The sequence below is a fragment of the Eschrichtius robustus genome, chromosome 3, assembly GCF_028021215.1.
Source record: "Eschrichtius robustus isolate mEscRob2 chromosome 3, mEscRob2.pri, whole genome shotgun sequence".
NCBI lineage: Eukaryota > Metazoa > Chordata > Mammalia > Artiodactyla > Eschrichtiidae > Eschrichtius > Eschrichtius robustus.
In genome coordinates, this window is record NC_090826.1 from 148303832 (window position 1) to 148331465 (window position 27634).

Here is a 27634-nt window from a genome sequence, read left to right on the forward strand (position 1 = left end):
TTTGATACATTACAGACAAATTTAATTCAAAATACAGAAAAATTATCAATTCATTTTGTGTTTTGTCACATCATATTTCATTCTTTTTCTAATCAACAAGGAAAAATACACATGACATATATGTATATATGCTTTTCAGAAATAAAATATTCCAACTTTTATCTGTAATTTGTTCAAACCTCAGGAACTTGACAAGTACATGATTATTTGAAATAACATTGACAGTTTAAAAGTAAAAACAATTATTTAGAGGAGGGACCTTAAAATATATTTTTGGCCATAAAATCTGTGATGTAAATATCTAAGGAAGTTAATGATTCAGCATATTCTGCCTGAACTATCACCAACTGAACAAAAAGCATAAAAGCAGATTTGATTTTACTTTTTAAAAATTTTGTCATGCATTTTTTAAAATTAATTTATTTTTGGCTGCGTTAGGTCTTCATTGCTGCGTGAGGGCTTTCTCTAGTTGTGGTGAGTGGGGGCTACTCTTCATTGTGGTGCACAGGCTTCTCGTTGTGGTGGCTTCTCTTGTTGCAGACACAGGCTCTAGGTGCATGGGTTTCAGTAGTTGTGGCTCGCGGGCTCAGTAGTTGCAGCTTGCGGGCTCTAGAGCAGAGGCTCAGTAGTTGTGGCACACGGGCTTAGATGCTCTGCAGGATGTGGGATCTTCCCGGACCAGGGCTTGAACCCGTGTCCCCTGCCTTGGCAGGCAGATTCTTAAACACTGCACCACCAGGGGTGTTCTAAAAACAGATTTTAAGTTCCCTGTATCTACAAGGTAACAACCACAGTTGTTTATTCAACTGTCCAGGTAATTTTTCTCCAGCTAGATTTAAGTTCCTGTGGTACAATGATTTGCTCTATCCCCCGATGAGTGCATTTAAAATTCAAAAAAGATCTCCGAGATCAAATTTTACACATTCATTATACGGATGAGGAAAGTGCTGCCTGATTTACAGGGAAGCTAGAAACAGAACCAGGACATAGACCTGAAGTTCCTGATTCCCAGCTAAGTTCTTCTGGTAACACGTTCTCCAGGGTAAGATTCCACATAATTTACTGTCGTTTGGTTACAGACAATGTTATAATTTCAGTATAAAGCGATGCATATAGTACACCCAAATCAGAATTGCTAATTCACTTCAAGGATATTCAAGGGAATACCTGATTGGCTTTTTGTGTTTATGTGGACATAATATAAATATTACGGCTGTTTAAATGCCATTACTCTAAAGATATTCCCTATCCGCTTAGAGAGCCAGGACACGAACAACACTGAGATTCTCACTGTAAACAAAACGCAGTGGTAGGCACTGTGGAAATGCATTTGGTCCTATTCTCCTTACCCTGAGCGTGTAAAAGAGCAGACTGTCCCGGCAGTTCGGAGCCTATGCACATTCTGTGGTGAAGCAAAGAGCCCACTCCCCCAACACGCTGAGGGGGCACAGACCTGGGCAAAGGACTCCTCAAAGAATGATACAGACTCCATAAAGAATGATTTGCTGAATTAGAACAGACAGCATCTCAAGAGGTCTCCACTAAATGGGAATACCTAGGCTACCTGAAGTTATTACAGATTTCCTTATCTCAGGAATCTTCAAGGCAAAAGTATAAGGTGTGATACAAAAAATCATGAAAAAGCCAGTAACACATAGGATGACATTTTCTTACTAGAAAGTTATATATTGAAGAAAAAAAAGAGTAAAAAAAGGTAGTGGATACAAAACTACTCTATATCAAGTTGGAGTGAAAAATATAGTGTTAGCATTCTTACGATGAATGGGAAGGCAGCACAAAGAAGAACTCACGGTAATGAGTCTGTGTCTGGGCTACTTCGCTTAATGAGAACATATGCCTAAGACCAAAGTTATGGGTTCCGTCTGCACACTGAAAAGTTTTTATGGCCACTGACAGTACCTGTTACAAAGCATTTTCTAACAAGAATGTAAGAAATGGGAGAAATCTTAAGAGGTCATCTGGAAGTCTCATCCCAATAGTGTCATTTGGTGGGTTAGAAGTGTCATATTCATAGACTGTATTCACACTGAGGGGGCTTGGACAGCTGGTCTGAACAATGGAAAGGGAGATAATTAGGAATACATTGTACACTTGGCTCCACTGGATAGTTTTATATAAACAAATTGCATGTACTCCTATGTGACTTGAAGGGATTGGACCTCCATATTATCATTTTAGAAAGCCTTCTAAGCTTCCATTTTCTACAAAAAGAACATTTACTTTTGAAAACCAAATGTCAAGAAGCTTACTTTTAGGTCAATAATATAAGATGGGACACTCATTAGATAAATGGTAGTGTTAAAATGATGTAAACAAAAGTATTTTAAGCAAAATATTGCTTAAATTAACAAGTAAGAACAGTACCTGCATACAGAAGTCATACAACAATTTTCAAGTAAGTGTCCATTACCCACAATCTATAAACTAAGCTTTATTACTCAGTTATCACATGATATTAACTTTTCCTTTCACCTCAAATTGCTGATTCTGATTGCTTGGACATCAGAATAGTTTTTGATTCTTCATCTGTGGCGCTATCAACTGGTACCTGTAGAAAGAATAAGAGGATAAAAAATTTACAGTACGTATCTGGCATATGCCATTATGACAGATCCACAGGAATGAAAAAAAACAGGTGATGGGGTAGATGGGTTTATACTCACTCTATGCACACATTTCTCAATAGTATAATCATAAAAATATTCACTACTTACAGCTTTAATATCACCATTTGTAATTCCTTTATTTATATTGTGTCTTTTCAGATCGGACTTGATTAATGCTGCAAACAGAGAAGCATCAATGGAGTTACCGTAGAGTATGTATATATATACTTTTTTTCTAAGCAGTACAAAATCTTTTTTGATATTGTCAAATTTAGCACTCTACAGTACCATAATATTCCATAACATTCTTGTAGCCTGAAAAAATAACAGTATCTCTCTAAGCCATTAACTTAATTAGCAAGTCATTCATTAGTGAACAAATACAGGATGCTAAGAACCAAGACACAAAGATGAAAAGCACCATTCTTTCCCTAAAGGACACTCCAGTCTGGAGAAACACTGACATGCAAACAATTATAACACTGCATAATAACTCCAATAATGCAGGCATGCACAGCGTGTAGCGGAAGTGTGGGGGAAAAAATGCCTATGTCAGAAGGAAATCAGGAAAGGCTTACCAGAGGAGATATGTTTGAATTGAAACTTGAAAAATGAGTTGGAACTTGCAAGCAGATAAGAGGAGAGGGGAAGGCGTTCTAGGCAGGCAGAAACCAGTACATGCCAAGAGACCAGGACAGGAAGAGTACAGTCTATTCTTGGCACTAGAGGTAGTTTGGAATCATTGGAACATCAAGTACGAGAGGCAGGTGGCAAGATGGGAGGCTGGGTTGGCAGGATGACATTGCGTCTGAGTAGGGGAGGACGTGATCAGGTCTGTGCGTTAGGGAGCTCAGTCTGGCAGCTGTGCGGGGGATGTCATCAGCAACAAGGCTAGAGGCAGGAAGGCCAGTCAAGAGGCTTTCATCCTGCTGAGAGGTGGTAAAGCCTGCATGTGTGAGAAATGGTGATATAGGGACAGGTTTCAGAGCTATTTTAGAATCGAACCAATAAGACTCAGTGGTTTGAGGGACTTCCCTGGTGGTCCAGTGGTAAAGAATCCGCCTTCCAATGCAGGGGACGCTGGTTCGATCCCTGGTCGGGGAACTAAGATCCCACATGCCGCGGGGCAACTAAGCCCGCATGCCAGAACTACTTAGCTCGTGCGCCTCAATGAGAGAGACCGCGTGCCGCAAACTACAGAACCCACATGCTCTGGAGCCTGTGCGCCACAACTAGAGAAGAGAAAACCCACATGCCACAACTAGAGAGAAGCCCAGTGCCACAACGAAGAGCCCGCACGCCTCAGCGAAAGCCCCACGTGGCTCAACTAAGACCCAACGCAGCCAAAAAATAAATAAATAAATAATATTTTTTTAAAAAGACGCAGTGGTTTGATAGGATATGAAAAATGGGGATTAGGGAGGGGGAAGTGGGTGACTTGCTTGGGCAACTGAAGGATGGAGGTCCTAGTTATTGAAACTGAAAATACAAGACGAATTGGTGTGATTGGGAAGGTGGTGAGTTCAGTTCTGGACAGGTTGAGTATAAAATCCCATGGGACATCCAGGTCCAGAGATAAATAGATGATTAGACATCTTGGTCTGAAACGTAAAAACGATCAGGGTCTGGAGGTACAGATTAATGTGGTAGTTAAGGCCATAGACTGCACAAAGAGAGTGTAAAACAAGAAAAGATAAAAGTTTGTGGGTAGTTAAGTAATCTAATCAGTCATAAAGCAAAGTCTGAAAGGTGAAAGTAAAATCAGTCTTAAAAATTAGACTAATGCTTCTTTAGAAATCCACACTGCCCCTTATAATTCTGTTCCATTACTGATACCAATATTTTAGAAATTCAGATATTTACGCTGAACTAATTGGATATATGTAAAATGGCCTTTCTGAATGCATTTAAATGATTTTTTTTTTTTTTTTTAATTTTTTTTTAAATTAATTAATTTATTTATTTATGGCTGTGTTGGGTCTTCGTTTCTGTGCGAGGGCTTTCTCTAGTTGTGGCAAGCGGGGGCCACTCTTCATCGCGGTGCACAGGCCTCTCACTGTCGCGGCCTCTCTTGTTGCGGAGCACAGGCTCCAGACGCGCAGGCTCAGTAATTGTGGCTCACGGGCCCAGTTGCTCCGTGGCATGTGGGATCTTCCCAGACCAGGGCTCGAACCCGTGTCCCCTGCATTGGCAGGCAGATTCTCAACCACTGCGCCACCAGGGAAGCCCCATTTAAATGATTTTAAAGTGATGTTGTGTAACAAGCTCATATTTACAAGCAGCTTGACATTAAAACGTCATGCTTTAAATTGCAGCAATGGTCGACATCAGCTGATCCGCTCGACATTGTTGTACAATCCACCAAATCAAAGAGGCTACTCATTTTTTATAGGGGGAAACTGTGGCTTTCTTTACCATTAATATTAATCATAGAATTTAGAAACACTGTGAAGTGTTTAGAAACACTTTTTTCAATGGACATAAATAGGCTAAGGAGCATATATAATAGACTTTACAGAGAGCTGTCAATACTGGAAAAGCAGAATGCACTGCATTTAAATGGTAATTCCCCTGTCAAAACAAGACCTGCCGGGCTTCCCTGGTGGCGCAGTGGTTGGGAATCTGCCTGCCAATGCAGGGGACACGGGTTCGAGCCCTGGTCTGGGAGGATCCCACATGCCGCGGAGCAACTGAGCCCGTGAGCCACAACTACTGAGCCTGCGTGTCTGGAGCCTGTGCTCCGCAACAAGAGAGGCCGCGACAGTGAGAGGCCCGCGCACCGCGATGAAGAGTGGCCCCCGCTCGCCGCAACTGGAGAAAGCCCTCGCACAGAAACGAAGACCCAACACAGCCAAAAATAAAAAAATATAAAATAAATAAATAAATTAAAGAAACGTTTAAAACAAAACAAAACAAAAAAAACAAGACCTGCCAACAATTCTCAAAAAATGTAAAAAGAAAAGGTACCACCTTCACCACACCTCAGGAATTTCCCAGCCTTCTTTCCTCTGTCTAAACAAATAACTACTGGATATAAATCCATCACCTCTCTCCAGTAAAATATTCAACATATGAGAGACATTAATTAGCATTTTTAGGTGGCAAAAGTATCAATGTAAAACTAATTTTAAAGATCTTTTTTTCACTTCTTAATTAATTTTCTGTACTTCACCTGTTTGAATTAACATTTATGAATCTTACTATAAGATAATGTGAAAAGAGAACACAAAACTGTTCCCTTTTTTGGTGCAACAGAAACACTCATTTGATAGCTAGGTGTTACTTCCCTGGAAATTAAGAACAAATATGGAATTATTTATGACAGATCAGTAGTTAAGACAGTTAATGTATTAAATTACATACATTCAGTTACAAAACATTCAGTTTTGTACGCTTTGTTTTACTAACTGAAGAGAATAAGAGGAAAACACTTCCATGGTAGGATGTTTTTCTTTGACGAAATGGTCCATTTAGTCCCTTTGAGTGTAATGAATGAATGATAGTGACCTTAGGTGGTTGTGTATTTCCAAAATAAGTGCTTATCACTGGTAAGCACTTATCATATCGGGGGTTTCAAAAAGAATGATCAGGTATTCAACGAATATAAAAAGAAGCCTTGATTCATATCTTTCTGTTAGATTCTATCCTTGAATCAAGTTATAGCAGATCAAAAAAATAACCCCTCTTCAAGTCTCCATGGCTTCTGTCTCTCATGTTGACAAGGGAACTCAGAAAGAAATTAACAAAGCGAAATAACAGTTGAGGCCAACATGGGCCTGGAAGCACTACTGGATATAAATCTTGCTTTTTTTTTTTTTTTTTTGGCCACGCCCCACAGCTTGCGGGATCTGTGTTCCCTAACCAGAGACTGAACCCGGCCCCGGCAGTGAAAGCTCAAAGTCCTAACCACTGGACTGCCAGGCAGTTCCCTATAAATCTTGGTTTGAAATTCATCCTTACACCCTTGTGCCTGGACAAACTATGGATAAAAGTTCTTTAACATGCTCTTTTTCTGGAGGTTGGGCACTATTCTCTTTCCTGCCCATGTCTATTCTGACTAGACCTAAGAGGAACTGGCAAATAATTCCACACACTATTTCCACCACCACCATTTGACTTCTTCCCATGGTTACCACATTATAATAACAGCCTGGGACTTCCCTGGTGGTCCAGTGGTTAAGACTTCACCTTCCAATGCAAGGGGTGTGGGTTCGATCCCTGGTTGGGGAGCTAAGATCCCACATGCCTCGCAGCCAAAAAAACAAAACATAAAACAGAAGCAAAAATTCAATAAAGACTTTAAAAATGGTCCACATCAAAAAAATCTTAAGGGGACTTCCCTGGAAGTCCAGTGGTTGAGAATCTGCCTTCCAATGCAGGGGACACGAGTTTGATCCCTGGTCAGGGAACTAAGATCCCACATGCCACAGGGCAACTAAGTCCATGGGCCGCAACTACTGAGCACACAAGCCACGGGCCACAACTAGAGAGAAGCCCGTGTGCTGCAACAAAGAGCCTGCACGCCACAGCGGAGGATCCCGCGTGCCGCAACTAAGACCCGACGCAGCCAAAAAACAAACAAACAAAAATCTTAAAAAAAAAAAAAAAGCAGCCTATGTGATACATGATCAGGCATGTCCTAGGTGCCAGACACTATACTAGGAGCTTTTCATCAACCGTCTCAGTTAATCCTCACAGCAACCCCCTAAGGCAGGCTTTTGTTGTTGTTTATTTTTTATTCGTTGCTCTAGGGATTACACTGTGCATCTTTAATTTATCACAATCTTCTTAGACTTTATATAGAATTACTTCAAGAAAGATGTAGAAATCTTGCAATAGTATAGTTGCATTTCCCCCTTTCTTTTTGCTATTTTTACCATATTTATATTACATCTATATACATTTTTTTGAGATACAATTCACATATCATAACATTTACCCCTTAAATGTATACAATTCAGTGTTTTTAAAATTATATTCAAAAAATTGTATAACCATCATAAAGCAGGCTTTTAATACCCTATTATATAAATGAAGAAGGGAGGATGTGAGAGGTTGAGTAACTTTTCAAAGTCACACAGCTACTAAGCAGCAGAATCGGAACTTGAGGCCAGGTCTGTCCATTCCAGGCCTTTACTGACACTTGTTACAATGGTTTTGTTTTCTACGCATAGCAATTGCATTGAATTTGAAACCTGAAAACTGAATTCATAGATTCATATCCTTGAAGGGAAACAATAATATCCTGCTTTTTATCTCATTTTTTTCTTGAGTTCTGTCAAGCCTTGAGAAGCAATATAAATGAAAATTAAATATAAAGAGGACATGACACGAGTACTTTGGCAGGCAAATTCCCGAATTTACCTGTTAAAATGATGCCTACAAACATCCAAACACAGAGGAAAACGTTCCCTGTCCTAGGACCATAGTCTGATGTGAGCTTTCCTTGCGCCAACGTGAATAAAATTCCAAATATCTAAAATAAAGTAAGAGAAATATTTTTATTGTTTGCTTCTTTAAAACAAATATAATGTTTTCCCCAGAACTTTTCTTAACTATTTTATTCATATGATTTGGTTTCTAGAAACATGCATTGAAAGGTGGAATTTTTAAAACAAAAGCTATGGTCAAACTCATTACCCACTAGACTATTTGGTAAACTAACGGTCTCAGATTTAAGAGAAATCAGAGGTTTACCTGTGCAGCAGCATTAAGAAGACCAGATGAAGTACCTTCAGACTCAGGGTAAGTGATTTCAACAGCAAATTCAAAACCCAAGGGGAGGTAACCAGTCATGAAGAAACTAAGAAAATAAATCCAAAATCACAGAAAGAATCATTAAAAGGACAATATCACATATTGATGCAATTGCTTAACTTCTCAGACCTATTCTAATTATCAAGTAAGTGAATGTTTTGAGGTTGGTATGTGAAGGGAAGGCACTATTATGATTCACCAATTAACCCAAGGACATGAGAACTGAGACGCAAAACCATGAACTAGGAAGCAAAACAATTTCTAATTTTTTTTCCTGAGAAAAATTTACCCCTAGTTTTCTAAGTCAGTTGTCTTTCTAGCCAAGTAAAGTTACTTGGATTAAGTAAGGCTTATCCATTTTTCACAGATAGTATAGCAAAAAAATAATTTTAAGCTAATTTTTTATAGTTGTAAAGAATTACACATTGACGTGCACGAGACAGATCTTTTAAAGTTTAAAATATTAAAGAACTTTTGAGCAATTATACTGCAATAAAGACGTTAAAAAAATAAAAATAAAAAAATAATAAATAAAATATTAAAGAACTTTTGAATGAACTTAAAAAAATTAAAACCCACAGTAGTTATACTTCAGAATTATAACAGCATGCTATCATTCCTCCTAAACACATGTGATGCTTACCCAAGCAACCCTCCAGTGACAAACACGATGATAATGTGTCCAAGGTTTAGTGTGAAAGTAAATATAACCATTCCAACAAAAGACAAAATGTAAACTGTCAAAGTAGTATGTCTAAAACAAAAACAACAAAATTGTTAGTATTTTGTCTGATTTTCTTAGGCACATAAAAATCATGTCTGGCTATGCTCTGTCCATACAGTAATAAATTCTTCAGATTTCAAGATTAACCCCTTCTTATCTATGGAAAATGTTTCCACCAAGGCATGGACTTGAAAGATTAAATTTAAGTTTCAACAGCAACAGACAACAAAACTCACATCACATCCAATGCTCAGACAAGAAGGAAAACTCATAAGGATAAAATCATTTTTGTGCCACCAAATGGGATAGTTCCCTATCCGTATTTCAAGATACAGATCAAATTCCGCCTCTTCCAAAATGCTTTTCCTAACCACTGCAGCTTACAAGATTCTCCTTTCTTCCAAACTCCCTAATCATTTTCTATCTACATAATTGGCACTTGACATCTATTTTAGTCTGTTATATTATTATTTAACTTTACATATGTGAACACCTTATTTTTCCCAATTAGACTGCAAAGGTCCTAAGGACAGGGATCAAATATTACTTCCCACGATTCCTAGCTAAGAGTGATGCACATAACAGGAACTTGGTGAGTGAATGGCAGTTATCCTGAGAAGAAAGCCAGGGCAACAAAGAACACTTCTATGCCAATCCAGTTTCCTAATTATAAAATGGACCAAAGACTATTAATAAATGTAAATCCTTTACATATGCTCCCTTCATCTACAAATTTAATGGGTTTTACTCTAAGCTACCATTACGTAATAATGAAGCCACAGTAAGTGCTGTCTTAAATTACCCGAGAACTACCTTGGAGAATTTCAAGATCAGCAGTACTTTGAAAGGGTCTAGATAACGGTATCAAATATATCTTAGGCCTTGAAAGGTGCAGAGGACATAGTTCCATACTTCATTCATTCATAGTTCCATTCATTCATTTCTCCCAAACAGATGGGAAGTTTCTGTCTGTTAAGAAATGTAGCTATTCTTCTTCTTCTTTTTTTTTTTTTTGAAATATAGCTATTCTTTTAAGGCCCAGTGCAAAAGATGCTGCCTCTGAAACCCCTTTCTCAGTCTCCTAGTTGGTACTACTCACTTTTTCTTTTGTATTAGCATTTTTCTGGTTCCATACAGATGTGCAATTAATATAGCATCTTCATATTATGTATTACAGTATTATAGTTAAGTGGAACTACAGTTTGGGGGCATTTTAGCCAAAAACTTTTTACCAAAAAACCTTTTGATAGGAAAGAACAACTTTTTATTTGTTTGTTTTTAAGTTCATAACATGAGAAAAGGGCAATATAAAGTCTCTGTCAGAAGTCAAATGTTTCTCAGAAAGGGCCCCTTTTAGAATAGAAATGATCCATTCTGAAGAGGTATATATGAGTATTATTACAGGGGAGGAGAGTTCATAAGGTATCCAAGTTCTCAAAGTTGAAATAAACATGACAGATAAGATAATAGGGAGACTACTGTATTCAGAAGTTAAGGGAACCTAAGAGTGTCTAGAATCCAAGTCTTTTAGTAATAATAACACTTTGTAAATCTCTTAAAAATAAAAAGTAAAGGTTCCTTTAAAACCAAAATACCTTAGGTTGTACACCATACATTTGCCTACTTTCACTTACTTGTATGTTTTGGTATAATCCAGCCATAAACCACAAAGAATAGAGCCCACCATTCCAGCTAATACTAGTGTTAGCCCAATCCTTCCAGCATTCACTTCTTCTCCCTTAAAATTTTTTTCAAAAGAAGTTGATCAGATACTTCTAATTCAAACAGATCCTTCACATTCCAATACCTTCTCAAAGTCAATGGAAATAGCAGATAAAATTAAGCATACAATATAACATGAAGAATTCAGTACATGTGTTAAGGTGAATGCGGTAGAGGCAGGTAAAGCACATATTAAAGGACATTCTACATTAAAACAGAAAAAAAAAACCCTGATATATGGGAGAAATCAAAAAGGGAATTTTTCTTGATCCTCCATGGTTAGAAGTAGAGCAATTTTTGTTAGAATTCTTAACTAATTCACAGATGTCTGAAAAGGAAGTTAAGCTGATAGCTTTTACATACTACAACTGCGTTCTCCTTTCAAAAGCAAAGAGAGATCAGAGCTTGATATTTACGTCTTTATATTTGTGTTGGTTTTCTTTTAAAGTTTGTTCTTTGTCTTTTTTCATATAACCAGTCACACTATCTCTTTTAAAAAAAATTTAAAAAAGACTCAGGTACTGTCAAAGCAATAATGACTTCTGCTTTCCATGTTGTTTTATAAACTGGATTAAATGTATTCTCAGTGAAAACAAATATAAATCTTTTACAGCAACAAGGTCATAAATCTTTAGCCTTATGATCATGCTAACAGGAATTATATTTCTAAAGAAAAATTCTTGGCCAGGCATGCAACACAATATAGGCAGAAGCTTACCTCATAGTATGTCAGTATAATTTGATTTAATAATGTTGAGACAGAATAAAATGCTCCAGTCATGATACCTACAATAAATAAAGAGAAAACTATCAATGTACCATGTACTAGTTCATAAAGTAATATGTAACACTCTGTGACAGTTGTGAAAGTATAATGTCTTCTTAGACAGTTGAAAGAAAAAATTAAGACCTCTTGCTATTCCCTTTCAGGATGTGGACTGATCAACGTAACACCTAAACTTACTAGAGATTGTGATTGTAAAATTCTGTCATTACATCATTTACTATTATTTAGATTCAGACAGATGGACCAGAAATCACAGTCCCATGCCTAACACTGTATACAGCAATCTAGCAACGGATTGCTTCCTGAGCGCCTGCACAAGCTGATGAATGTTAAAGCATTAAGACAGAATCCCTCTTTCAGAGATCTCACCCCTGCATCAAAGACTTATAAGGCAATTAGTAAGACAATGTTAACTGAAGAATACTTAAAAAGGAAAAATAAAAACAGCTGGTTATCAGGAATCATATGATTAGATTTGAATCATGGAGTTTCTTCACATATGTTGTGTAACTTTAGGTCTAAGTCTTTTAACCTAGCTGAAATTTAAGTTTATTGTTTTCCTATTATTAAATATTTCAAGCATACAAAATAGTACAGAGACTAATTTAACAAATACCCTTACTCATCACCCTCTTACTAAACATTAACATTTTGCCATTTTTGCTTTAGATTCATTTTTTTAGACCTTCCTTAATCCTATTCTTCCTCAGAGGTAATCCCCATCCTGATCTTGGTGTTTATTATCGTAGATATTATAACATATGTGTATCAATACACAATAGTTAGAATTATTCTGCATGTATTTAAATTTTATATAAATAATATGATATTAGTATCCATCTGCAATTTGCTCATATCACTCAATATCATGGTTTTGAGATTTAACCATGTTGATACTTTTAGTTCTAGCTCATCGGTTTTCTCTGGTGTATAATAGTACATTGTGTGAATATACTTCCATTTAATTATCTCTTGTCCTAAGTCAATAGACATGTTAAGGCTTTTTCCAGTTTTTTGCTATTTAAAACAATGTTGCAATAAATACTATGTTTTTGTTCTTATGTATAAGGGTTTCTCTAAGTATGTACCTAGGAGTAAAACTTCTACTTTCTAGATATAGCCAAACTACTCTTCAAAATGGGTGTGCCAGTTTATACAGTAAGTCCCCTACATATGAACGAGTTCAGTTCCGAGAGCGGGTTTGTAAGTCCAATTTGTTCGTAAGTCCAACAAAGTTAGCCTAGGTACCCAACGAACACAATCAGCTACATAGTACTGTACTGTAATGGGTTTATAATACTTTTCACACAAATAATACATAAAAAACAAACTAAAAATAAAGAAAACATTTTTAATCTTACAGTACAGTACCTTGTACAGTAGTACAGTACAACAGCTGACATTCAGGGGCTGGCATCAAGTGAACAGGCAAGGAGAGTTACTGACTGGAGGAGGGAGAGGAGGTGGGAGATGGTAGAGCTGAAGGATCATCAGCAATAGGAGACGGGGGGCAAGCTGCAACTTCACTCACGCCTGACGTTGATGGAACGCACGTTTGCATCTTTGAAAGTTCACAACTTGAAGGTTCATATGTAGGGGACTTGCTGTACTACCAACAGAGTTCCTTTACTCTACACATCCTTGCCAAATTTGTTTGCATCAGATTAAAAAATTTTTTTCTTTTTTTTGCCAATTTGAATGTGTGGGATATTGTATCTTACTTTGGTTTTGATTTGCATTTCCTCAATTACTAGTAAGGTTGAGCATCATACATGAGCAATATACACACACACAAACATATAAATGCCTTCTGATTTCCCCGGACTATTTGCTCTTTTCTTAGTGATTAGTAGGGGTCACTTTTATATTGTGGGTACGAAGCCTTTGTTGGTTATATGCATTGCAGACATTTTCTCATAGCCTATGTCATGTCTTTTTAGAACATATCATTATTTTAATGTATATATTTATCAATCTTTTTATTTAGGGTTTATGTTTTTTGCATTAGGAAATTCTTTTAAGAATACTAAAGATGGTTCCCTTCCCTTCCCTTTATTGCTTCTAAAACATTAAAGCTCTGGGGACTTCCCTGGTGGTCCAGTGGTTAAGACTCCATGCTTCCACTGCAGGAGGCACGGGTTCAATCCCTGCCCTGGTCAGGGAGCTAAGATCCTGCATGCCGTGCCGCGTGGCCAAAAAAAAAAAAAAAATTAAAGTTCTGATTTTTACCCTTTGATCTTTAATCCACAATTCATTTCCTAATTTCACCTTATTTTTCCTCTATGGCTAATTGATTGTCCCAGGACAATTTACTATGTAGATTCTCTTCTACAAATATCAAGTTTTCATATATGCATAATGTCATCACAGCTGTTTGCAAATATTCTAGTTTTTCTCTATCCAGGCACTTAGTGGCATGGCCATATGACTTTAAAGGTGAGTAAAAGTGATACTTCTCATTCCCTACCTGAGTAATCATGGAGACATGTGCCTGGATCCCTGAGTAATTTGCTGCCTACTCACAGTGAACAGGTAGCATTGGCAAGAAATAAACTTTTGATGTGTTTGGCCACTAAGATTTTTTTTGGTGGGGTTTCATTGCTATAATACAACCTAACCTATGCCAACTGATACACAGGGCTAGGTCCCTGGGCTCTCTATTCTGTTTCGGTGATCTAATTGTCTATCCTTTACTAATACATGACATAATGATTACCACTGCTCTATAAATCTTGATATCTGAGAATTAGTTCCTTACCTTGTTCTTTATCAAAATTACCATTGTTGTTCTTGGCCCTTACTTATCTCACAGTAATTTCAGAATTAGCCAAGTTTTATTACAAACCCTGTTTAAGTTGGAGATTGCAAGATGAGGCCTAGGTCTAAAGATCTTATCAAAAACCCCTGGGTAACTAGCCTTTGTTACTCACTTCCCACTGAGTTCAGGAATGCATAGGGACCCAGCTAGGCTAGCCTGAGGAGGCCAAGGAAAATAAAGGAGGCCTGTGCTGAGGCTTCAGTGTACTCTACTGCACTGTACCCTACGGTGATCTCAAATCTATTCCAGACCTCAGTGAGGATAGCCAGAATCTGAAGAAAGAATTATAATAGCAAAGAATACTGTTAGCTGAATCTAGAGTATGGTATTTGTCTGAGTTTCAGATAGCAAGTAGCTACAGATGGGGACAGTGAGGGATCATGCTTTCTCCAAATAGCCCTAACTCAAAAAAAAGTTTAGGGCTGCTCTGTTTAAAAGAACCTCGACTCGGGTACACCTTAAATATCCCAGGAAACAGAAAAATGTATAAAGAAGTTGTGGTACTTATGTACAATGGAATATCCCTCAGCCATGAAATCAATGTTATAAGGTTAGTAGCAGCATAATGAGTGGATTTAGGCACGATGATTCTAAGTGAAATATGTCACACAGAAAAAGAAACTTATCATAACATCACTTAGAGAGGGAATGTAAAAATCGCTACACATGAACTGAATTATAAAACAGAACAGAGTCACACATTTAGAAAACACACTTATGGCTGCTTAAGGGGAAAGGTGAGGTGGGGTGAGGCATAAACCAAGAGTTTGAAATTAGCACAGATACTATTCCATAAACCAAATATGTAATAGACAAGACCTACTCATTGCTCAATGAACTGGACTCAACAAGCCTATTCACCGCAGAACAATATATCTGACTAGTAAGAATCTTAAAAAAGTATTTATTGATATCTCTCTGTAAGTGAATCAAGTGGGTGTAAAGTGGCATAAACACAGCAGTGAAAATCAGCTAAACCCCAATATAAAAATAAATTACAAAAAAAACCCCCAAAAACAAAGACAGTGAAAGAGAGAGAAATTCTTACAAAATTCGTTCAGGGGCTGTGATGCAACCTGGATTGACCACATCTAGACCCACAGCTGGATGAGACATAAGGCTGGACACTCTTGGGGCTGAGAGGATTGGTGAGGTTGGGTGAGCAAATGCAGACCCTTTAAAGTAATACTGTGTGGTACCCATTCCATGGCTCCCAAATCTCCAGGTTCAAGGAAATCTTCCTACAGCTAAAACATGTATGGGAAACCCAGACGATGGTACAAAAGTTTCTTGGTTTATTTGGTTCCTGAGTTTTGGACACTAAAAAATCCTGAAAACCTGTCCTAGGAGTGTAGTGCCTATCCAGACTATCCCATGTACAAGTCTGCTCCAATCTTTTGTATATAATACTAGGCACGGAGGGGGACAGGTACAATTCCAAAAGGTGTGATATGACTCTCACTCATTCAGACACTATGATCCCTAACTACGCACCCCTTCGGTGACGAATATCAAGTCAAGAAACTTCTCCAACTGTCCTGGGGAATATTATTGAACTCTCCACAGGGTTTCCCAACTCCCTCTTTCTAATTCCTTCAACAAGTAAACTCTGTTCAGTTTCTGAAGCCTGTGTCTGTGTCTGGCCTTTCCATCAGTCCAAATCCATAATTGGCATTTGTTAATATAGTGGTCCTGTAAGGTTAACTGGAATTATTACAATCTTGAGTCTTCCAAAAACATGGCATATCCCTCCACTTAACTGAGATCTTCTCTTATGTCTTTCAATGTTCTATAATTTTATAATTTATAAAGTTATTTTTTAACATTTAAGTATAGCTGATTTACATTAAGTTCTTTTTGGTAGATTTATTCCTACACATCTTATACTTCTGGTTGCTATTATAAAAGGTATCTTTTTATAAGAATGCAATTGATATTTTCACATTGTTAAGTATCTCATAATCTTTCTGAACCCATCCTTATTAGTTCTAATAGAGTCTGTAGGTTCTCTTGAATTATTTTGTAGACCATGGGGTCAGCAAAAACATTATCTGTAAAAGACCAGACAGTAAATATTTTAGTTTTGCAGGCTATATGGTCTCTGATGTGGCTACTCTGCTGCTCTTGTAGTTCAAAAGCAGCCATAGACAATATGTAAGTGAACAAAACTTTATAAAAACCGGCAATGGCCGGATTTGGCTCCTAAGACAGTTTGCTGACCTCTGGTATACATAATCATATTATCTGCAAATAATAGCATCTTTTTTCTTTCCAATTCATATACTTTTAATTTTTCCTGTATTAGTGGGCCAGCCAGGACTTTCAGTTGGATGTTGAATAGAAGTGGTGACAATAGGCATCCTTGTTTTAAGGGATACTGCTTATTGATTTTTAAGGGTAATGTTCCTAAGGTTCTGCCTTTGGAATGATGTTTGCTATAGGGTTTTTGTAGATAAACTTTATCAAGTTCAGAAAGTTCATTTTTCTCACAATTGGCTAAGAGTCTTTAACCAATGGGTATTGTATTCTACCAAATGCTTTTTCCTCAGCCATTGGGTAAATTTTCCTCTTTGATCTCTTACTGTGGTCAATTATATGCATACATTTCTAGCACTAAATCGTTTCTCACTCCTGAGATAAACCAAACTTCATCAGAATGCAGTATCATTTTTATAAATAGCTGCATTACGTTCTCTAATATTTTATTTTGGGTTTTTACATCTAGGTTCATATGTAAAACTGGCCTATAATTTTTCTCTTACACTGTCCCTGTCTGATTTTGATATCAAGGTTATACTAGCTTCACAAATAAATTGCAGATGATAACAAATAAGTTGCAGGTGGTAACAGTGATTCCTTCCAGGGAGTGGATGACCTGGGGATAGAGATGGGAGAAGACTGACTTTTCATTGTATGTCCTTTGTACCTTTTAAATTCTATACAAATAAAATTTAGAATTAAGAAATGAGAACTCAGGGGACTTCCCTGGTGGTCCAGTGGTTAAGACTCCGTGCTCCCAATGCAGGGGGCCTTGGTTCGATCCTTGGTCAGGGAACCAGATCCCGCATGCCACAACTAAGAGCCCACATGCCGCAACTAAAGATCCCTCATGCCGCAATGAAAATCCCGCACAGGGCAACAAAGATCCCACGTGCCACAACTAAGACCTGGCGCAGGGACTTCCTTGGTGTCACAGTGGTTAAGAATCCACCTGCCAATGTAGGGGACATGGGTTCAATCCCTGGTCCGGGAAGATCCCACATGACACGGAACAACTAAACTTGTGCACCACAACAACTGAGCCTGCGTGCTGCAACTACTGAAGCCTGCGCACCTAGAGCCCATGCTCCGCAACAAGAGAAGCCACTGCAATGAGAAGCCTGAACAGAGCAATGAAGACCCAATGCAGCCAAAAAAAAAAAGACCTGGCACAGTCAAATAAATAAATATTTAAATATTCTTTTAAAAAAAGAAAAAGAAATGAGAACTCGGAGTCTTTATTTTTAAAATAGGTATAATAATCTTTCTCTCTCAAAAAGTTAGCTGAAATAATATATATGGAAGTCCTTTACAAATTTCAAACAACTAAACAAATTTTTACCTAATTATTTATGCATAATCAGGTGCTAAATAATGTGCTATAAAATACATAATAGCTCCACAGAAATCAGAATATTCAGAGACGGTGCCATCTAAGGCCCTTGCTCATGCCATTACCCTCTTCCCCCTTGTCTATCCAAATCTAACCTGTCCTTCAAGGCCAGCCTCAACCACCATCTTTGCTGTGATGCCCTCCCTGCCATCCACACCCCTTCCTTTCTTGTATCTTGTCCCAATTATGTATTCTGAAGGCCTTTAGCATGCACTTGCCATACAACTTCTCTTATGTTGTTATCTTTCTGATAAATAACTTTTACACGATTGTTTACTTTTCAGAGGTTTACATTATCTCCTCAATTGAATTATAATTATTTCAGGGTGGAAATCATGTATCATGCTTCTTTCTAATCCACACAGCATCTAGGGCACTATTATACATTTAGTAGATACTTGACAATTATTGGTAGGATAAATGAATAAATGAATGAATAATACAATGAACAATAAGTGAGGTAAACGTTAAGCTAGCTCTTATAGGACTGCTTAAGGAAAAAAAGGACACATTTCAGGTAAAAGAAATAATGGCACAAAATGTATTACATAGATGAGAATTAACAGTGTATATGCATGTGAAGGCATGTTTGTGCTTCTGTGTATGTGGCACAGGGTTGGTTATAAATTTGGCTAAAAGAGAATTTTGCATTGGGAAACAATGAGGTATAAAAGAAGGAAAGAAGCCACCTTAAATGATAGGCTAAAGAAATGAATTTGCTCTACTAGATAACAGTGAGCCACTATATTTTCTCTACTTCCTAGTTATGAATTTTAGGTTTAAGCTAAGCAGTGGAGGTAACCAAAATTAAGAAAAGGAACTGAAGTATTTAATTATGAGATGATATAACATCTGGTATTTGCTTTAAAATATTCCAGGGAATTCCCTGGCTGTCCAGTGGTTAGGACTCTGCGCTTTCACTGCCAAGGGCCCGGGTTCGATCCCTGGTTGGGGAACTAAGATCCCACAAGCTGCAGAGTGGCCAAAGCCAAAAAAATAAAAAAATAAAAAGGTAAAATATTCCAGGAAAAAAGCATTGGTGAACTGTTGGTAACTGTTGAAGCTGGGTGATGATGGGTACTTAGGAATTCATTAAATTAAATGTTCTACTTTTGTGTTTAATAATTTCCACTAAGAAAAGGGGTGGGGGGAAGTAATCCCAGTAAAAGGGTAAGAGTTTAGGTCACAGCATAATTTGTTACAACTTATAAAACAATTACGTACTCCTGTGTGCACTGCCCCCAAAAAATATAAAGAAAAGAATAGCAGTGAGTGACTTCTGAAGGCAAGTAAGACAGAAATAGGGGGTATTGGTTAATAAACAGTGTTAATACAAGGACGAAAGAATACTCTGCCAGAAAACTCTGAAGGGAACACATTGTGTTGGTGCCTGCAGTCAAAGCTACAGTGTTAGGAGGAATATCTGTCTGCTATGCTGAAAGACCTAGAAGGATGAGACTTTGATAGAGTAGTCAAAATAGATGACAGTTTGCACAAGGTCAAAGAAAGGAATTATTGATGACATTTTCCATATGCTTACAGTGGTCAGAACTATAATTTACAAAGGACCTAAAACACCCTGGGAGAACTCACAAAAGAAGACAGTGCTGGCAGACAGCAGAAACAAGAACTACAATCCTGCAGCCTGTGGAACGAAAACCACATTCACAGAAAGACAGACAAAATGAAAAGGCAGAGTACTTTGTACCAGATGAAGGAACAAGATAAAACCCCAGAAAAACAATTAAATGAAGTGAAGGTAGGCAATCTTCCAGAAAAAGAATTCAGAATAATGATAGTGAAGATGATCCAGGACCTCGGAAAAAGAATGGAGACCAAGAAGATGCAAGAAATGTTTAACAAGGACCTAGAAGAGTTAAAGAACAAACACCTAGAAGAATTAAAGAACAAACAAACAGAGATGACAATACAATAATTGAAATGAAAAATACACTAGAAGGAATCAATAGGAGAATATTTGAGGCAGAAGAACAGATAAGTGACCTGGAAGACAGAATGGTGGAATTCACTGCCATGGAACAGAATAAAGAAAAAAGAATGAAAACAAATGAAGACAGCCTAAGAGACCTGTGGGACAACATTAAATGCACCAATATTTGCATTATAGGGGTCCCAGAAGGAGAAGAGAGAGAGAAAGGACCTGAGAAAATATTTGAAGAGATTATAGCCGAAAACTTCCCTAACATGGGAAAGGAAATAGCCACCCAAGTCCAGGAAGAGCAGAGAGTCCCAGGCAGGATAAACCCAAAAGGAAACATGCCGAGACACATAGTAATCAAACTGACAAAAATTAAAGACAAAGAAAAATTATTAAAAGCAACAAGGGAAAAACGACAAATAACATACAAGGGAACTCCCAAAAGGTTAACAATTGATTTCTCAGCAGAAACTCTATAAGCCAGAAGGGAGTGGCACGATATATTTAAAGTGATGAAAGGGAAGAACCTACAACCAAGATTACTCTACCTGGCAAGGATCTCATTCAGATTCGACGGAGAAATCAAAAGCTTTACAGACAAGGAAAAGCTCAGAGAATTCAGCACCACCAAACCAGCTCTACAACAAATGCTAAAGGAACTTCTCTAAGTGGGAAACACAAAAGACAGAAAGGACCTACAAAAACAAACCCAAAACAATTAAGAAAATGGTCATAGGAACATACGTATCGATAATTACCTTAAACGTGAATGGATTAAATGCTCCAACCAAAAGGCGCAGGCAGGCTCACTGAATGGATACAAAAACAAGACCCATATATATGCTATCTACAAGAGACCCACTTCAGACCTAGGGACACATACAGACTGAAAGTGAGGGGATGGAAAAAGATATTCCATGCACATGGAAATCGAAAGAAAGCTGGAGTAGCAATACTCATATGAGATAAAATAGACTTTAAAATAAAGAATGTTACAAGAGACAAGGAAGGACACTATATGATGATCAAGGGATCAATCCAAGAAGAAGACATAACAATTATAAATATATACGCACCCAAAGAGGAGCACCTCAATACATAAGGCAAATGCTAACAGCTATAAAAGAGGAAATCGACAGGAACACAATAAAAGTGCAGGACTTTAACACCTCACTTACACCAACGGACACATCATCCAGACAGAAAATTTATAAGGAAACACAAGCTTTAAATTACATAATAGACCACACAGATTTAATTGATATTTACAGGACATTCCATCCAAAAACAGCAGATTACACTTTCTTCTCAAGTGGGCACGGAACATTCTCCAGGATAGATCACATCTTGGGTCACAAATCAAGCCTCAGTAAATTTAAGAAAATTGAAATCATATCAAGCATCTTTTCCAACCACAATGCTATGAGATTAGCAATCAATTACAGGGGAAAACACATAAAAAATACAAACACATGGAGGCTAAACAATACACTACTTAATAACCAAGAGATCACTGAAGAAATCAAAGACGAAATCAAAAAATACCTAGAAACAAATGACAATGAAAACACAATGACCCAAAACCTATGGGATGCAGCAAAAGCAGTTCTAAAAGGGAAGTTTATAGCAATACAAGTCTACCTCAAGAAGCAAGAAAAATCTCAAATAAACAATTTAACCTTACACCTATAGAAACTAGAGAAAGAAGAACAAACAAAACCCAAAGTTAGTAGGAGGAAAGAAATCATAAAGATCAGAGCATAAATAAATGAAATAAAAACAAAGAAAACAATAGCAAGGATCAATAAAACTAAAAGCTGGTTCTTTGAGAAGATAAACAAAATTGATAAACCTTTAGCCAGACTCATCAAGAAAAAGAGGGAGAGGACTCAATCAATAAAATTAGACATGAAAAAGGAGAAGTTACAACAGACACTGCAGAAATACAAAGCATCATAAGAGACTACTACAAGCAACTCTATGCCAATAAAATGGACAACCTGGAAGAAATGGACGAATTCTTAGAAAGGTATAACCTTCCAAGACTGAACCAGGAAGAAATACAAAATATGAACAGACAAATCACAAGTAATAAAATTGAAACTGTGATTAAAAATCTTCCAACAAACAAAAGCCCAGGACCAGATGGCTTCACAGGTGAATTCTATCAAACATTTAGAGAAGAGCTAACACTTACCCTTCTCAAACTCTTCCAAAAAATTGCAGAGGAAGGAACACTCCCAAACTCATTCTATGAGGCCACCATCACCCTGATACCAAAACCAGACAATGATACTACAAAAAAAGAAAATTACAGACCAATATCACTCATGAATATAGATGCAAAAATCCTCAACAAAATACTAGCAAACAGAATCCAACAACACATTAAAAGACTCATACACCATGATCAAGTGGGATTTATCCCAGGGATGCAAGGATTCTTCAGTATACGCGAATCAATCAATGTGATACACCATGTTAACAAACTGAAGAATAAAAACCATATGATCATCTCAATAGATGCAGAAAAAGTTTTTGACAAAATTAACACCCATTTATGATAAAAACTCTCCAGAAAGTGGGCATAGAGGGAACCTACCTCAACATAATAAAGGCCATATATGACAAACCCACAGCAAACATCATTTTCAATGGTGTAAAACATTTTTCTTAGAGGAAAGCATTTCCTCTAAGATCAGGAACAAGACAAGGATGTCCACTCTCGCAACTATTATTCAACATAGTTTCGGAAGTCCTAGCCACGGCAATCAGAGATGAAAAAGAAATAAAAGGAATACAAATTGGAAAAGAAGAAGGAAAACTGTCACTGTTTGCAGATGACATGATACTATACATAGAGAATCCTAAAGAATCCTAAAGACGCCACCAGAAAACTACTAGAGTTAATCAATGAATTTGGTAAAGTTGCAGAATACAAAATTAATGCACAGAAATCTCTTGCATTCCTATACACTAACAACGAAAGATCAGAAAAAGAAATTAAGGAAACAATCCCATTCACCACTGCAACAAAAAGAATAAAATACGTAGGAATAAACCTACCTAAGGAGGTAAAAGACCTGTACTCAGAAAACTATAAGACACTGATGAAAGAAATCAAAGATGACACAAACAGATGGAGAGATATACCATGTTCCTGGATTGGAAGAATCAATATTGTGAAAATGACTATACTACCCAAAGCAATCTACAGATTCAATGCAATCCTTATCAAATTACCAGTGAAATTTTTTACAGAACTAGAACAAAAATCTTAAAATGTGTATGGAGACAAAAACGACCCCAAATAGCCAAAGCAGTCTGGAGGGAAAAAAACAGAGCTGGAGGAATCAGACTCCCCAACTTCAGACTATACTACAAAGCTACAGTAATCAAGACAATATGGTACTGGGACAAAAACAGAAATATAGATCAATGGAACAGGATAGAAAGCCCACAGGTAAATCCACGCACCTATGGTCAACTAATCCATGACAAAGGAGGCAAGGATATACAATGGAGAAAAGACAGTCTCTTCAATAAGTGGTGCTGGGAGAACTGGACAGCTACATGTAAAAGAATGAAATAGAACACTCCCTAACACCATACACAAAAATAAACTCAATATGGATTAGAGACCTAAATGTAAGACTGGACACTATAAAACTCTTAGAGGAAAACATAGGAAGAACACTCTTTGACATAAATCACAGCAAGAGCTTTTTTGATCCACCTCCTACAGTAATAGAAATAAAAACAAAAATAAACAAATGGGACCTAATGAAACTTAAAAGCTTTCGCACAGCAAAGGAAACTATAAAAAAGACAAAAAAAAACCTCTCAGAATGGGAGGAAATATTTGCAAACGAATCAATGGACAAAGGATTAATCTCCAAAATATATAAACAGCTCATGCAGCTCAATATTAAAAAAACAAACAACCCAATCAAAAAATGGGCAGAAGACCTAAACAGGCATTTCTCCAAAGAAGACATACAGATGGCCAAAAAAGCACATGAAAAGCTGCTCAACTTCACTAATTATTAGAGAAATGCAAATCAAAACTACAATGAGGTATTACCTCACACTGGTTAGAATGGGCATCATCAGAAAATCTACAAACAACAAATGCTGGAGAGGGTGTGGAGAAAAGGGAACCCTCTTGCATTGCTGGTGGGAATGTAAATTGATACAGCCACTATGGAGAACAGTATGGAGTTTCCTTAAAAAACTAAAAATAGAATTACCATATGATCCAGCAATTCCACTACTGGGCATATACCCAGAGAAAACCATAATTCAAAAAGACACATGCACCCCAATGTTCATTGCAGCACTATTTACAATAGCCAGGTCATGGAAGCAACCTAAATGCCCATCAACAGACGAATGGATAAAGAAGATGTAGTACATATATACAATGGAATATTACTCAGCCATTAAAAGGAATGAAACTGGGTCATTTGTAGAGACGTTGATGGATCTAGAGACTGTCATACAGAGTGAAGTAAGTCAGAAAGAGAAAAACAAATATCATATATTAACGCATATATGTGAAACCTAGAAAAATGGTACAGATGAACCGGTTTCAGGGCAGAAATAGAGACACAGATGTAGAGAACAAATGTATGGACACCAAGGGGGGAAAGTGGCGGGGGAGGATGGTGGTGTGATGAATTGAGAGATTGGGATTGACATATATACAGTCATATGTATAAAATGGATGACTAATAAGAACCTGCTGTATAAAAAAATTTTTTTTAATTAAATAAAATTTTTTTTAAAAAGACTGCTTCTCTCTTTAATATCCACAAATTTTTTTTGTTCTAAAAACATGTAAGGAAATCCATTCTGAAGTTTTTGCTTTTGGTTAAAAATTTAAGTTTATGACTATGCTATTATTATAGAGTTAATATACCTATCTCATTATCTCATTAATTAAAGCTCAAGCCACTAGATTATAAGAAAATAATCTGTAATGCTCAAAGGTTTACACAGACATCAACGAAAATAAAACCACTTACCATAAGTGATCAATAGAAGGACAAAAGGAATATTTTTAAATAGGTTCCTTATTGATTTCACATAGGAATACTCTCCAGGCGGACTGTCTTGGAGAACTGCTTGAGCCTGGCTTGGTGGATACTGAGGTTTTTCTTTGAATGCTGGAAACATACATGAAAAGATAATTCAATATACGAGTCTTCTTTAGCGAGCAGACTAAATTCAGTTTACGTTTAAATAGGTAGTAAAAGTCTTTTACAGTAAGGCTTTTCATTTTCACTAATTTCTAAGTGAAGAATAGTTTGATATTATCATCTCAACCCTCTGAGACGGACTAAAACTCAGCGAGATTTGGCCAATTCACAGAACTGAACTGTAAAACCATCAATACTACGTCACAACTTTGCCCAGTGATTATTCCATTTTTAGTTAAGCAAGATTAATTTTTCTTATATTAAGTATTCAACAATTCTATTTCTAAATTTGGTTCAATCTGTAACTAGAGGTAATTATCAGATATGAGCAAGCCAGTATCTTATTGAACTTTTAGAGGATTGTCTTGAGTTAGTACCTACTTTCTTCTGAAATTTGATATAAAGTTTATCATCTGATGCAATTACCCCTCTAGAACTGAAAAGGTCCATGTGGATTCATGGGAGCAGAGCTAGGTCCTGCTTGCTGACTCACTTCAGCTGCATATGGAAAATCTAGGGGTAGAGCTGAGAGACATAAAAGTGTGCTACATAGTTTCTGATACTGTAAGTTCTAGCACTGCCCATTACTATGTAGTTAGAGAAAGATCGCACAGCCTTCTCAGCCAGACATTTAGAGACTGCCCTTTTGCTGGGCAGGGAAGGATCTACTAATTTCCTACAACAGATGGCTAGGCAGAGATTTCTGTAGGGTATGGCTAGCCAGGAGTCAAGACTTTTTGATAGAAGAGCTGACCTGCTAAGAGTGCTACATCAGAAATTAAAATCTAGTTTTAGTATTGACTCAAAATTTTAAACTAAAATACATACAGGAAAAATGCTGTATTTCACTGAATCTTAAATGGTCTGATGCTGGCACTTAATGACCTTGGCAGGCATCAACAGAAGGTTTTCACATAACCATGTCTCAATTGACACCAATGTTACATGCCATTGATATTTTTTTATTGTGATAAGAACATTTAACTTGAAATCCACCCTCTTAACAAACTTTTAAGTGTACAATAAGTACTGTTAACTATAGGCATAATGTTATACAGCATTATCTCTAGAACTTATTCATCTTAGACGCCATTGATTGATTACTAAAGGCACCTCAATTTCAGAGACACCATAAAAAAAATGTACACTTTAGAATCAATAAAGTAGGGTAAATTCAAAAGCCAAAAAGAAGGTAAAGGGATTCAGAAGAAAGTAATATTTTCTAAAATATCAGAATTTCCTCCTTCTCTTTCTCTCTCTCTCTTTTTAAATAGTGGCTATTTCTTTCTTCCAACAAAGAAGCCTGCTTTGTAGTTTGAAAGTGGTCTAGATCTGATGGACCTGACTGTCAACTGTAATCATGTAGAAATTTTTTAAAAATACAGATTTTGGGATTCTAAAGAAGGCTCAGTGAATCAGAACCTCCAGAACAGAACCTTAAAACTGTATTACACAAAACTCAACACTCAGCCAGGTTTGAAAATCACTGCAAAAGAAAGAAATGAGCCTTAAAACTTGCACACAATATTGTAATTCTCTAATTCTCCTGTTTGCTGCTAAAAATTAAAAAATTACAGCTCTTTGCTCACCAAAACATGAATTACGATATAAATAAAACAACAAACTAGACTTCTATTTTTATAGGTCTTACAACTAATTGAAGAGGAGACATAACTCATAAATATTTACTTTTTAATATCCTTACATTGGAGGACTGGTAGACATAAAATGTTTTAAGTGGTTGCAATCCCTCCCCTTCCTTTCACCCTATCTGCTCCTTGCACTCTTGAGGACACCTGTTGTCCTCTCCTGAAAGTCTCTTTGCATCCTAGTTAAGACAGGAGACATCTCTTTTTATTAATATTGGTAAAACAGAACTCACATGGTTGTAAAACAAAGTTTCAGAATGTAAAAACTATGCTTACAATGTAGTCATGGGTATTGAATGAGTCCTAAGTCTCTTACTTAGATTTTTATTTACTATAGTAAAATAAGTCTAAATGGCTCAGATCTGAACTCAAATGCAAAATAAAAACAAGTTCTGGTAGACTTTCCATTAGACTTGTTTTCTGAATACAAGTGTTATGTCAGTTTCAGGAAGTCAAACTGCTCTCTTGGACAAACTCAAGACTTTATCTACCAGCTACACAATATAGTAAAGTCAGGCTTAAGTCTATGAAGAAAACAAAAAAAAGAGGAACAAAAAAACCATTGGTCTATGACCCTGTTTAGGCCTCATTGCTCCTTTCAAAGGACGAAATATGGCTTTTTCTTTCCCCTTTGAAACTGAAAAATAGACTTCTAACTTCTTCTCTTCTCCCCACCAAAAAGTTGTGCAAATAAAATAATTAATAAAATAATTAATTAATAAAACAGTTATTCTCCACCCTTAGCAATAGGCATGGAA

The 27634-nt window shown here is 36.9% G+C and overlaps 1 protein-coding gene across 2 annotated transcripts in view; it reads right to left on the reverse strand.

Annotated features, from left to right (window-relative positions):
• Positions 1–245: 245 nt before the first annotated feature.
• The window catches only part of FLVCR1 (FLVCR choline and heme transporter 1), a 37237-nt gene continuing 9848 nt past the window's right edge, over positions 246–27634 (reverse strand). Inside the window, exons 3-11 of one of the 2 annotated variants that reach the window (XM_068541450.1) lie at positions 25054–25194; positions 11549–11616; positions 10743–10846; positions 9028–9138; positions 8325–8430; positions 7992–8103; positions 2736–2803; positions 2494–2569; positions 246–2070 (exon numbers count right to left, since the gene is read on the reverse strand). In XM_068541450.1, coding sequence (XP_068397551.1) covers positions 2495–2569; positions 2736–2803; positions 7992–8103; positions 8325–8430; positions 9028–9138; positions 10743–10846; positions 11549–11616; positions 25054–25194 — 785 coding nt within the window. In that variant the 3' untranslated portion in view covers positions 246–2070; position 2494. The other variant, XM_068541449.1, reaches the window with a different exon arrangement.